Source organism: Podarcis filfolensis, assembly GCF_964270895.1.
Source record: "Podarcis filfolensis genome assembly, chromosome: Z".
Lineage (NCBI taxonomy): Eukaryota > Metazoa > Chordata > Lepidosauria > Squamata > Lacertidae > Podarcis > Podarcis filfolensis.
The window spans coordinates 10387764-10401315 of record NC_139617.1 but is presented as its reverse complement, the minus strand read 5'-3'; the positions used below and the strand labels follow the sequence as shown (position 1 = coordinate 10401315).

The following is a 13552-nucleotide window of genomic DNA, read 5'->3' as shown; positions in this document are numbered from 1 at the left end:
CCCATTCAAATGCCTGAAATGTTTTAGTTTGGAGCTCGAGTTCCAAGCTGGCATACAGAATGTAATCCTTGGGGATTCAGTTCTGAGCGATATTAAATTGTACAATTTCAGTTTTGATCTCAGCCTCTCTTTTTCTGGGCTTACTCTGTTGGATCAAACTGGGGAAGGAATTTCTATCTCACTCCCTGAATTTACCGGTATTTATTGTATCTATATACCGCCCTATATCCAGAGATCTTAGGGCAGTTCACAGAAAAGATCATAATATGTAAAATCAAAATAAAATCAATAACCCAAATAACTCCCCCCCCCAAATAGCCACATTTTAAAAGGGCATAGTATGTAAATCAGATCAACCAAAGGCCTTAAAAAGGAACGTTTTCCCCTGGCACTGAAAAGTGTATAATGAAGGCGCCAGGCAAACTTCCCTGGGGGGAGCATTCCATGAACGGGGAGCCACTGCAGAGAAGGCCCGTTCTCAGTTGCCACCCTCCGGACCTCTCAAGGAGGAGGCACACGAAGGAGGACCTCAGAAGATGATATCAGGGTGTGGGTAGGTTCAGATGGAAAGAGGCGGTCCTTGAGCTATTGTGGTCCTGAGCCATTTAAGGCTTTATAGGTCAAAACCAGCACTTTGAATTGGGCCCGGAAACTAAATGGTAGCCAGTGTAGTCGGACCAGGATTGGTGTAATATGCTCAAACTGTCCTGCTCCGATGAGCAACCTGACAGCGGAATTCTGCACCAGCTGAAATTTCCAAACCGTCCTCAGAGGCAGCCCCACATATAACGCATTGCAGTAATCTAACCTTGAGGTTATCAGAGCATAGAGAACAGTAGTTAGGCTATCCCTGTCCAGACAGGGGCGTAGCTGGGCCACCAGCCAAAGCTGATGGAAGGTGCTCTGGGCCACTGAGGCCACATGAGCCTTAAGCGACAGCAAAGGATCCAGGAGGACCCCCAAGCTGTGAACCTGCTGCTTCGGGGGAAGTATAACCCCATCAAGAACAGGTGATCTCCCAGCCATCTGGTCTAGGGAACCACCCCAGTTCAAGCTGGATTGAGCTTCAGTTTGTTGGCTCTCATCCAGTCCATTACTGAGGCAAGAATCTGGTCCAGCACTTCACTGTCCACTTCCACCTGCAGATGTAAAGGAGAAATAGAGCTGAGTGTCATCAGCATACTGCTGACAACATACTCCAGACCTCTGGATAACCCCACCCAGTGATTTCATGTAGAGGTTAAGCAACATGGGGGATAGGATTGAGGGCTGTGGAACTCCACATTGAAGGTTCCATGGAGCTGAATGCACTCCCCAAGTAACCCCCTTTGGGGACGACCATCCAAGTAGGACTGGAACCACCGCAAAGCAGTGCCACCCACCCCTAGTTCAGAGAGTCGCTTCAGAAGGATACCATGGTTGATGGTATTGAAAGCTGCTGAGAGGTCAAGAGCAATTAACAGGGGCATGTTTCCCTTGTCTCTCTCTCAACAGACGTAATCATACAAGGCGACCAAAGCAGTTTCTGTGCCAAAACCAGGCCTAAACCCCATTCCAGGAAATCAGTTTCTTCCAAAAGTGCCTGGATCTGGTCTGCGACCACTCACTCCAGAACCTTGCTCAGGAAAGGGGGATAAGCAACTGGCTGGTAGTTAGTTAGGTTTTCTGAATCCAGGGAAGGTTTCTTAAGGCACGGTTTTACCACTGCCTCCTTCAGACAGGCAGGGACCACCCTCTCTCATAAAGAGGCATTGATCACCTCCCTGGCCCAGCCAACTGTTCCCTTCCTGCTGGTTTTCGCGTGGTGAGTTCCCGCCCCCCCCAGTGGAAATAATGACATATGACACAATTATTAAGGTTAATGAGCTAAATAAGGCCACAACTTTTATTGGTTACAGGTGATGAGCACTATTGGCTTAGGCATTGGTCCTAACCAACTATATCCGACTTCAGCCCGTCTGCTAGAAGTCTGGGAATTGTTAACCACCAGTAGGGGGAGTCCTGCTGATGCACATCAACTAGGAACTCCCCCCCCCGACCACCGCCTTAGACCCTCACCTCCCCAGGCTTTGGACAGGGCCACACACCCCGGAATCCTTTACCGGACTACCCTTCAATATGCGGGGCAGGTGATGGCGTAACCTCCCCTCTTCCATCTACAGAGCAATACCAATGCCTAACCGCCAATACCAAGGAAGTTGTGATGATTTGCTATGAGGTAGGCAAAAACCAAGTGGCTGGTGCCAATTTGCCAAGTGGAAAAATTCCTACCAGGCCCCTCAACTGCGACCAACCACGGTCCTTAGCAAGGTCAAAGAACGAAAACATTGTAGGGCAGGAGGGTGGGAAAAGCAGGAACAGCTGGTAAGCGGCAAAGAGGGAGATCCCCGACCGCATCTTGCTTTAAATAAGGCAAGCCACACCCTCAGAGCCAGCTGATTGGCTGGCCAAGAGGTGACACAGCTGGGAATCTCCCCAATTGCGCAGGAGCTGTGTTCCAGCCACCGCACGCGTGGTGGGGCTGTGAAGCCTGCAACTCCACCTCCTCCGAAGGGCGGAAGTGGCTTTATCAGCCAAGAGGGGCAGGGGTCTAGAGCGCAAGTGGTTGCCCTGACTGATCCAAGCACCTTGTCCACATCCTCAAGCCTTACCAGCTGACTAGACTATGCTCTGGACGCACCATGAGATTCATCTGCTATAACAGCAGAGTCAAGGTCTTGGCGGATGCAAGTGAGTTTATCCTCAAAATGCTTTGCAAACAAGTCACAGTGAGTTACCATACAACCCGGAAAAACTCTGCTGGACGACATAATGAAGAGTTGTTAAGGGTTGTTAGATGCTGTTCACATGTTCAGTATGCTCAACAGCCGTTATGCTCCTTGAAGAAAAATTTCTTAGCCCCTAGCCATCAAGCAGCTTCAGCAAACTGCAGATCAGTTGATGACTGCTGTTCATTATCAATCAACCAAGTGGAACAAACAAACAAGATCATAATCTCTTCACCAGAGGCAGACAACATCGCAGCATTTTCATTGCACCAGGGATGGGGAACCTGTAGCTTTCCAGTTGCTAATAGGCTGCAACTTCCACCATCCTAGACCACTGACCATGCTGGCCAGAGCTGATGGGAGTTGCAGTCCAACAACTTCTCGAGGGCCACAGGTTCCTCATTCCTAATTTACAGAACTATTTGTTGCAGTGATACAAAAAAAAGCATAGCTGAGTTCATTGGTATTTGCATCTGGCTGAAATAGAAACCTTCAGTCCTCTGCAAACTTGCATGGGAGTAAGGGCTGTTAAACATGGTGGGAGTTAAGGTCATAGTGGATAGCTTGATAAAGACATCGACCTAGTATGCAGCAGCTGTGAAACAGGCAGGAAAGGAACTGAAAATAAAAGTGACCGTATCTTGATGCTGTTATACAATTCTATGGTGTAAATGCATTTGGAATACTGTTGGAATACTGTTCTGGCCACCTCTCCTCCAAAAGGATATTGCAGAGTTGGGGGGAAACCCAGTACAGTGGTACCTCGGGTTAAGTACTTAATTCGTTCCGGAGGTCCGTTCTTAACCTGAAACTGTTCTTAACCTGAAGCACCACTTTAGCTAATGGGGCCTCCTGCTGCTGCCGCACTGCCGGAGCACGATTTCTGTTCTCATCCTGAAGCAAAGTTCTTAACCTGAAGCACTATTTCTGGGTTAGTGGAGTCTGTAACCTGAAGCGTATGTAACCTGAAGCGTATGTAACCCAAGGTACCACTGTAAAGGGCAGACAAAATGATTGAAGCGGTGGAGCAATTCTCCTATGAGGAAAGGTTGCAGCATTTGAGGTTTTTTTTTATGTTTACGGAAAAGGTGAGTAGGTGCTGGCATGACGGAAACCAATAAAATTCTAAATAGCATGAAGAAGGTAAAGATAACCCCCCCCTTATAATAACAATATAACTTTTTGACATCCAATGAAGCTAAATGCTCAGGACAGATAAATAGCAGGTATTTCTTCACACAGCACATAAACTGTGGAACTTGCTTCTGCAGGAGGCAGCAATAGTTGGTCCCCAATTGAGATGGCTGTAAAAGAGGATTGGACAAATCCATGGACGGTAAGGCTAGCAATAGCCCTGAGTGCTCACTGGAAGGAATACCTGCAGCTGAGGCTCCAATACTTTGGCCACCTCATGAGAAGAGAAGACTCCCTGGAAAAGACCCTGATGTTGGGAAAGATGGAGAAGGGGATGACAGAGGATGGAATGGTGGGACAGTGTTCTTGAAGCTACTAGCATGAGTTTGACCAAACTGCAGGAGGCAGTGGAAGACAGGAGGGCCTGGCGTGCTTTGGTCCATGGGGTCACAAAGAGTCAGACACGACTAAACGACTAAACAACAACCACAAAGGCTAGCAATAACTATTAGTCACAAGAGCTGTGCCTTGCCTTCATGGTTGGAGGCAGTAGTGCTTCTGAATACCAGTGGCAGAAAGCCACAGGAGCATAGCTGTCAACGTTTCCCTTTTTCAAAGGGAAATTCCCTTATTCCGAACAGGATTCCTAGCAAGAAAAGGGAAAAGTTGACAGCTATCCACAGGAGGGGAGAGGTCTCTTGGGCTTGAATCCTGCTTGCAATTGCCAGTTCCCCACAGCCATCTGGTTGGCCACTGTGAGAACAAGACCCTGGACTAGAAGGGCCTGATCCACAGGCTCTAACTTCTGAGTAAACATGCATTGGATTGTGCTGCCAAGCATGGAAGAGTAGCCATATCAGTGCTTTCCTCACTGGTTGTTTTTAATCAACATTTACCAACCCAGTTCCCTCAGATGTTCTGTATTATTTACTCTCATCAGCTCCAGCTAGTGCAGCTGTGCTTGTTGGGGCTGATGCAGGGTGGTTGTTACCCAAAACACCTGGAGGGAAAACAGTTTGCTGAAGATTGGTTTTAATGACTTCATTTTCAGTGTTTTTTATTTTATTTCTTGGTATAGAGGTTTTTGGCAATTTGGGGGTACAGTTGTACCTTGGTTTTCAAATAACTTAGTTCTTGAATGTTTTGGCTCCCGAACGCTGCAAACCCAGAAGTGACTGTTCTGGTTTGCAAACTATTTTTGGAAGCTGAACATCTGATGGGGCTTCCATGGCTTCCGATTGGCTGCAGGAGCTTCCTGCAGCCAATCAGAAGCCACACTTTGATTTCTGAACGTTCTGGAAGTTGAACGGACTTCTGGAGCATATTTTGTTCGACTACCAAGGTCCGACTCTATATAAATCTTGTCAAGTAAAATATAACGGGGATCTCATTTAAAAAAATAAAAAATAGCTGGAAGGAATAAGCTACACTCTTGCATTGCTGAGAGAAATTACTTTCCTCAACAACTGGCTGTGCAGCATGCTAGAAAGGATGTTCCTTGCTGTATAATTTAGACTCCTAATGGCTAGAGGAAATAACTTCTCCATTGCTGCTATTAACCTGTTGACACTGTTTTCTTCTCTGCTTCTTTTGGGCACCCCAACATTTCACAACAGCCTATTTTCTGAAATCACTCCAATAGCAGTGTTGGAGCAGCACTCCAACCATCGCCCCTCCAGATGTTGCAGCTCCCATCATCATAGGTGTCAACGCTTCCCTTTTTTTAAAGGGAAATTCCCTTATTCTGAATAGGATTCCTCGCAAGAAAAGGGAAAAGTTGACAGCTATGCCCATTATCCCTGATCATTGGTTCTGCTGGCTAATGCTGATGGGACTTGCAGTCCAGAAGCATGGGGGGGGCGGTGCCAAAGGCTCCCCATTTTTGCCATATAGAAAGCTGCCTTGCACTGACTCAGGGCTGTTGGTCCATTTAGCTAAGGATTTGCACTGGCAGGCAGTGGTTCTCCAGGGATGCAGCCAGGAGCCTTTTCTGCCCCTTCCTGGAGCTGCTTGGGATAGAATTTGGGACCCTCTGCGAACAAACGCTCCTTTTTCTTAACAGGATTGCAGCTTGCTAGTTTGCCCCATCCTTTTTCGTACGGCGTGTTTCAAGTGTGTGTTCTTCTTTAATAGTCGGCAGAGTCCCTTATTAGCCATGGGCGGGGTGGGGGGGAGAGAAAGAGGCGGAGAGACAAACAGATGGTATTTAGGGCTCGAGATGCTGTGGTTTTGTAGAGTTTGAGAGAGACAGGGACAGGAAAGGGGAGAGTTAACAATTCTTACCCATGTATGGAACAAGCACAACCTTCTTTGAATCCTGTTAAGCAGAGCCCGTGGGCCTCAGATCAGGAACTTTATCTGGCTAGTAATCTATAGGCACGCTAGCTTTCGAGTTGGTGTGAGGGAAAGCCGGATGCTAAGTGCTTAGTTCTGATAGAAGGAAGCATCGTTATATGCACGTGAGGAGTTATTAAATATACCCTCACACTGACTGTGTATGAGATACCATGGCGGCGTTCTACAGCTGTCTGAACTTTAAAAGGTAAGTGACTTTAATTATTCTTCGCTTCCCACCTCCTTCTCCCATATATCTTTTGCAGCGTGGAGACTTTTGCAAACACTTCTTTTTCTTCCTTTAATCATTGCATGATATTGTATGCAAGAACAGGGACCGCTTATCAATTGTTTTAGGTTGTAAGCCTGCAGGCAGAATCTGTTGGTTTTTTTTAAAAAAAATTGCTCTGTGTAAATGTCCAGGTCTTAGGTGTTTAAGAAAGACCATTTTTTCACATGCAAAGGATGAAGCACCAAATTAATTATCTGGCTTTCCTGAAAGTGCAACTTTTGATATAGAAATGGATAATGGTAATTAAGTTTGCAAATGTACCTTGGGGTAGTGTGAGATAGTGGGAGATGCTTCTGCATAGATATGAACTGAATCACTGCAATCCTATTAAGTTACCTGGAAGTAAGCCTCATTGAATAGAAGTGAACTTACTTCTGAGTAGACGTTTTTAACAATGCAAAGTGGGATTTCCAGTATGAAAGTGTATGTGCTTTTATTGTTTCTATAGCGTTTTTTAAATGTGCATTATTAGTTAGAGAAGATGCTTTCAGGTGTGCTAAGTTGTTTGTGAAGTTGAAAGCAGGAAAATATGTCAGTGTGTCAAGTTCTTGGAATCTAGTTGGATTTAAAACACTAAATGGAATTGAAGATGAGAGTGTTCCACTTGCAGAAAAAAATGAAGGTTTTTTAAAAATTTAAAAAATGAGTGTGATATTATAAAGCAACATCTTTGCAGTTTTAAAATAAATAGGTTCTTATTTGTTTTGATTAATTGCTCTGCGGCTGGAATCCATGCAGCAAATTGCAAAAGGGAAGAAGAATGGAACAAAGCAGGGTTATGTCTGTGTTCTTCTTCTTTTTTATTAAGTTATGGTCCATTAATTTTAATATGTACTTGTCAATCACTGAAATTAGTCATTTAAAAATGTGTACTACTTCCAGTGTAGTATCAGAAGAGGTGTACCAGCTTCTGGGAATTGCAAGTTTGGAGAGTGCTGTTGCATCCATGTCTGCCTTGAGGATTTCCCATGGACATCTATGAGAATAGGATACATGGAGTTTTGGTGTGACCCAGCAGGAGTCGCTTTATGTTCTACAGAAAGCAGCTTTGCCAGTCCTATACATGGTGCATTGCTGAGCAGAGGGCCTGCAAAGTGCCTTTTGCTGTGGTGCCCAAGTGTCCAACTCCAGTTGGCTGTTGGGTACATGGGAAGCACTGTGGAAGGGAGTTTGATGGACAGGTGGTTGGCCTGCACAGCTGTGAGACGTTAGCAAACCTTCACTCCTTTCAAACCATGGGTTATGAAGCTGGCTTTTTTCAGCAAACCATAGTTAAGGTTAGTTGCGCCATTGGGGTGGCAGAGACCCCCAAAAAATTTCAAAGAGGGGCCTGGGCCCCCTCAAAATTCCCTGGCGGTCATGTGCACATGCCACAGGGTGTCACACGTGCAAGCTGTGGGGTGTGCACACAACACATCAGCAAACCCTGTGGCGCATGCAAGTGACTTGCCCCACAGTGTGTGCATGTGGTGCGAGCATGCTGTGGGACACACTTATGTCATGTGCACATGCCCCTCAGTGTGCACACACAATGTGCTGACGTCACATGGCCCCAGCCACCTCAATCACAGGGGCAAGGCAGTGTGCATGCTTAAGGTGAACTACAGTTTGTCAAGTCTGTATGCAACACTAAATTGCAGCTGATCAGAAATGGTAATGAAAGCTTCTGATGTCTTCCTTTTCAGGTGTGCTAAAGGAGGATAATGAAAGAAGGGGACATGCAAGGCTCACCTAGACACCTTCTGGTCACTCCAAACCAGTGGTGGCAAACCTATGGCATGTGTGCCAGAGAGGGCACTCAGAGCCCTCTCTGTGGGCACACGCACTGTTGCCCCAGGGCAGTAGCTTCCCAGCCAGGGGTGGGGGAGGAGGAGAAGAGGGCTTTTGCATGCTGTCCAAAGCCTGCGGCACCAGGGCCTAGCAAGTGAGCGAGGGGCTGAGCAGGCATTGACTTTTAATGTGCCAGGGCCTCCCACCAGTCTGTTTTTCCTACTTGGGAGTAGAGACGGGAAGGTCTGGAAGAAAAAAAACAACCAGGAAAATTGTGGAGAGGAGAGAAACCAGGGTTTTGTGCCTGCCCCCCCCCCCAATTTTCCCGGTTTCTTTCCAGGCCTTCCAGCACCCCCACTTTGGAGCTGCCTGCCGATTGACACCAGGCAGGTGCTCTCACTGTACCTTTTCTGGCAACTGCTCAAAACATTTTGGTTAGGGCCAGCCCACCTGGACACGTAGAAGCTGCATGCGATTTACGGTACTTCCTTTTAACCACTGCTGACTTTAATCATCTTTTGAATACTCTTAAATACCTGCTTTTAACTGTTTTATCAATCATTTTAATATTCTGTTGTATATTTCTGTAAACTGTTTAGAAAGCTCTTACCATCATGCGATGTATAATATATAATAACAAATTCAATTAAACACAAACACACACACACACACACTCACACACTCCTTTTCCATTCAAACAGAGTTTGAGCCTTAGTGCAACATACTATTCAGTAACTGGATGTTGGTTACTTCTGGGCCTGGCATGCAGAAAATTTGCCTTATGCTTTGCCCCGGCTGTCCTCAAGTAGAGATGGAAAGGCCCGGGGGGGAAATTGGTAAAATTGGGGGGGGGGACAGGTATCCATCCCACCCCACCCACGTTTTTCCCCAAAGCAGTTTTTTAAAACTCCATGAGAAAAATAAGAAAGAGGAAGAGCAAGAAGAAATGGAAAATGATAGCATTACAGTGGTACCTCGGGTTACATATGCTTCAGGTTACAAACTCTGCAAACCCAGAAATAGTACCTCGGGTTAAGAACTTTGCTTCAGGATGAGAACAGAAATCGTGCTCCGGCAGCGCGGCAGCAGCAGGAGGCCCCATTAGCTAAAGTGGTGCTTCAGGTTAAGAACGGACCTCCGGAATGAATTTAGTATTTAACCCGAGGTACCACTGTAGTTCAGAAAATGAGATAGAATGAACCGCAGGTATATGTTGTGTCTTCTGGTTTTGTTTTTTTAAAAAGCACTGCTCAAAGGGTAGACTTTCTATGGAGCTTAAATATTGAGGCGGACCTTAACTTTATGTGCTGTTGGTGCTAAGGGGCAAATCTGATTATTTTTTATGTTTATGGTTTCTTGCTTTTTTTGTTGCTTTTGAGGGAAAGGGGGTGGCTACCCGTTTTATTGCAAGCATAATACTTTTATCTACACTCTGTTTCACGCAATTTATAAAACTACTCCACCCTGAACGTTTTTTTTCAATTTTTCCAATTTTTCCATTTCCCCCCGGGGAAAAACAGGGCAAAAACCTTTTCCCCCCCTCATGGCTTCAAAATTTCCAGAAATTTTACATCTTTACTTGGGAGTAAGCCACCCTGAGTTCAGCAGGGCTTAACTCCCAAGTCAGTAAGCATATAAAGACGGCAACCTAAGACGGGTCTGCTGGGTTTACAAGTTCGCTGTGCTTTCCTGCGGAAGCCAACAGAGAAATCCATTCCGTGGAGGCTGCGATCAAACGGCAGCCAAAGAAATGGCAAAATATAATAATAATATATATTATTTATACCCCGCACATCTGTCTGGGTTTATTTTAATTTTTTTTAATATTTATTTGTATGTGCGCATGCAGACAATCATTACTATCTCATATTAAACATTGGTAGATGGTGGCTTTTAGTACAGCCCTCCAGTGTACAATAGTGGCCAAAATTGTGGAACCTTTTGGAAAAAATGTATTTCCGAGGTTTGATGGTTCATAACACCACTTTGTTTTGGAGTAATACCAGTGCTTTTTTTTCTGTGGGGACGCAGGGGGATGCATACCCCCAAACATTTTGTGAATTTAATGGGCGAAGAAATTCACTGTATATTTTCCCCAATTTGAACTGTATTTATTTTCCCCCGGTGGCGATTTTCTTGAGTCAAAATGACAGTACCCCTAAACATTTTTTTTTAAAGAAAAAAAGCACTGAATTATACTATAAAATTATATATCAATGGAAAGATAATTTAATGAAGAATGTAATGCAATAACTTTTAGGAAGCAGTATTTATTACAGCAGCAGTCATAATGAAGAAACGTGAAACGCACAGAAAAAATGAGAGACACAGGTTAAATTGCCGTGTTGGCACTTTGCGATAAGTGGGTTTTGGGTTGCAGTTTGGGCACTTGGTCTCTAAAAGGTTCGCCATCACTGCTCTAAACCATGGCAATAAATATGGTTTATTATGGCATCTGAATGCAGCCCATCTCTTGGTTGTGACCTGGGAAACCTAGTTGTAATTAGGAATGGGTGAATCTGCCAGTTTCAGTTTCCCATACTTATCATTTTCCCCATATTAAATTCAGTTTGTTGCATTTCCACTTCAGTAGTCCTCATGAAAATTTGTCAGCGTTTTCACGGCCATTGCTTTTAATATATACGTTTTTGTATGCAGTTTTCCCTAATGTAACACATCTTTGCAAAGCAATTTCCCCTAACATAAATGCATTTGTGTGTGCGTTATCATTAATATATGCTTTTGTATGCACACTTTCCCTAATATACACATTATTGCACAAATTGGGTTTTTGTTTGTTTGTTGTTTGTTGGAAAACTACATCACAAAATTCAGAGAAATGAAAATTTTAAAGGATAGTTGTGTTGTAAATAACTATACAACTTTTGGAAGACCCCAGAAGACAGCCCTGTACAGGGAGGTTTTTTATGTTTGATGTTTTATTGGGCTTTTATATTTGTTGGAAGCTGCCCAGAGTGGCTGGGGCAAGCCAGTCAGATGGGTGGGGTACAAATAAGAAAATTATTTTAATAATAATAATAATAATAATAATAATAATAATAATAATAATAATAATTAATATTTTGGTTTGTGTATTGTTTTGGTAAGTGTGAATCTGATTCACATTAAATTGCAATCCAAACTGAATATCTGCGCCCCTCCCGCATCCCTAGGTGTGGTCGCTGGTCTGTGAGATCTCAATCAGAATGCCGAAATAGGTAAGATGAAACTTTTAATTTGACCACTCTGGTGTTGTAGTGTGTGTGTGCATGGACACACACTCTCTCACACTCTTTAGGGTTGTATTGTACTCATTTCACAGAACATCTTCCTTCTGCATGGCAAGGGGTGCTGTATAACTCTGAACTTTGCCTATGCCAACAAAAAACTCTGTTGTACTTATTTCTTTCTCTCTCTCTTTTCTTTCCCCATATCGTCTGCCTTTCTGGAGCTCAGAGTGCAAATTAAATCCGTGTTGTTTGCAAAAGTTTGCAAAAAAAATTTGATTCTCAAGGTTTGCTGTTTCTTAGAGAAGTAGGTTATCAATGACTGCTAACCTGGAGGACTATGTTCTGCCTCCAGTGGCAGAGACTAGAGTACAGTACCAAGTTCTGAAAACCATGGTGAGGGGAGAGTTCTATTGCACTCAGGTCCTGCTTGTGTGCTTTCCATAGACTTCTTGCTGACCACTGTTAAAATAGGATATTTGGCAAGTTGGTTCTAGAACCACAGATTCTTCTTTTTTTGGGGGGGGGGGGGTTCTTCCACCCAAAAACGATCTTTATTGAAACTTAACTTATATACATAATAACCAAAATTCCCAATGATTCCCTCACATAAAATATAATATCTAAATTACAACAGCTGCATAATTATGCACTTAATTATAAAATGCAGCACTCACCCTCTACTTCCCTCCACAGCAATTCAACTTCTTTATATTTCTTTCTACCTTTCCCCCCTTGCATTCTGTAATAAATTATTTTTGTTGAATTCTGATTTTTCCTTTTCTTTATTGGTTTTGTTATTGCTTACATTTTTTATTCTAAGCCTATTAGCATGTCATTTTTAGAACAATATTTTGGCAATATTTTGAACAATCGCTATTTAGCACCATTACATTACAAAACAATAGGAAATTATTATCGAAAATTTACACTCTGTTATTGGACTATGATTTGATGGATGAAGAGGTAAAGGAAACAATGGTCAAATGGGCACAAGATATCGACCGCGCTTTATATTTAGAACAGTGGGAGAAACTTTGGCGTGAGGATATTCGCTTTACCGCCTGCTATATGATAAGGAAAATTTTGTTAAAATGTTTTACAGGTGGTATTTAACACCAGTTAAACTCGCCAATATTTATAAATTAAAATCCAACCTTTGTTGGAAATGTAACAAAGAACCTGGAATAATAATTCATATGTGTTGGGGTTGCAAGGAAATAAAGAAGTTTTGGGGAATAATCCAGGAGGAATTTAAGAAAATGCTTAAAAAAACCTTGATAAAAAATCACGAAGCTTATCTGTTAGGGTTGGTTGGCAAAGACATAGTACATATGAAAAAATATATATTTTTATATGCAGTGGCGTAGCGTGGGGGGTGCAGGGGGGGCCGGCCGCACCGGGCACAACATCTGGGGGTTAGGGTTAGGGGGCGCAAATCCACGGGTTAGGGGGCACAAATCCACGGGTTAGGGGTGCAAATTACTTGCCTTGCCCCGGGTTCTGACAACCCACGCTACGCCACTGTTTATATGCAAGAACAGCTGCCAGGGTAGTGATTGCCACTAAATGGAAATCCCAGGACACGCCAACAAAGGAAGAGTGGATTTGTAAATTAAGTGAGTATATAGAATGGGCAAAATTAACTTCAATTATAAGATATCAATCAAATCAAAAGTTAAGAATGGAGTGAAAGTATTTCGAAGATTTTATGTCAAAATATAGAACCACAGCTTCTTATTATATTCTAGCATGTCAGAAGCTACACAAAATATTTGGCATGCAAACCTTTGGGCAGACTTAAGATTGGACACCCCTAAAAATGTGCCGTAAATTATATTTAGTTCTCCTCTCCTGTGCCTCAATCCTTTCCCCCTTATCTCAAACCGGCAGCGCCGTCCTATTGCTAGTGCAAAGTGAGAACATAAGAAGACCTTCATAGACCGCAGTATGGTCAGGGAAATCCAGTCACATAATTTTTGTTGTATCAGTTATTAAATATGGAGGTGATCATTATTATATTGGAG

General features: G+C 43.6%; 1 protein-coding gene across 5 annotated transcripts in view; it reads left to right on the top strand.

The window, feature by feature from the left end:
- The window catches only part of KIAA1210, a 58021-nt gene that overhangs the window by 9012 nt on the left and 35457 nt on the right, over positions 1-13552 (top strand). For 3 of the 5 annotated variants that reach the window (XM_083595694.1, XM_083595696.1, XM_083595693.1), the window contains exons 1-2: positions 6157-6444; positions 11472-11516. The exons of 1 other annotated variant lie outside the window; for it this stretch is intronic. In XM_083595694.1, coding sequence (XP_083451820.1) covers positions 6410-6444; positions 11472-11516 — 80 coding nt within the window. In that variant the 5' untranslated portion in view covers positions 6157-6409. Of the gene's footprint in view, positions 1-6156; positions 6445-11471; positions 11517-13552 lie in introns of those variants that run through there. One more of the 5 variants, XM_083595695.1, reaches the window with a different exon arrangement.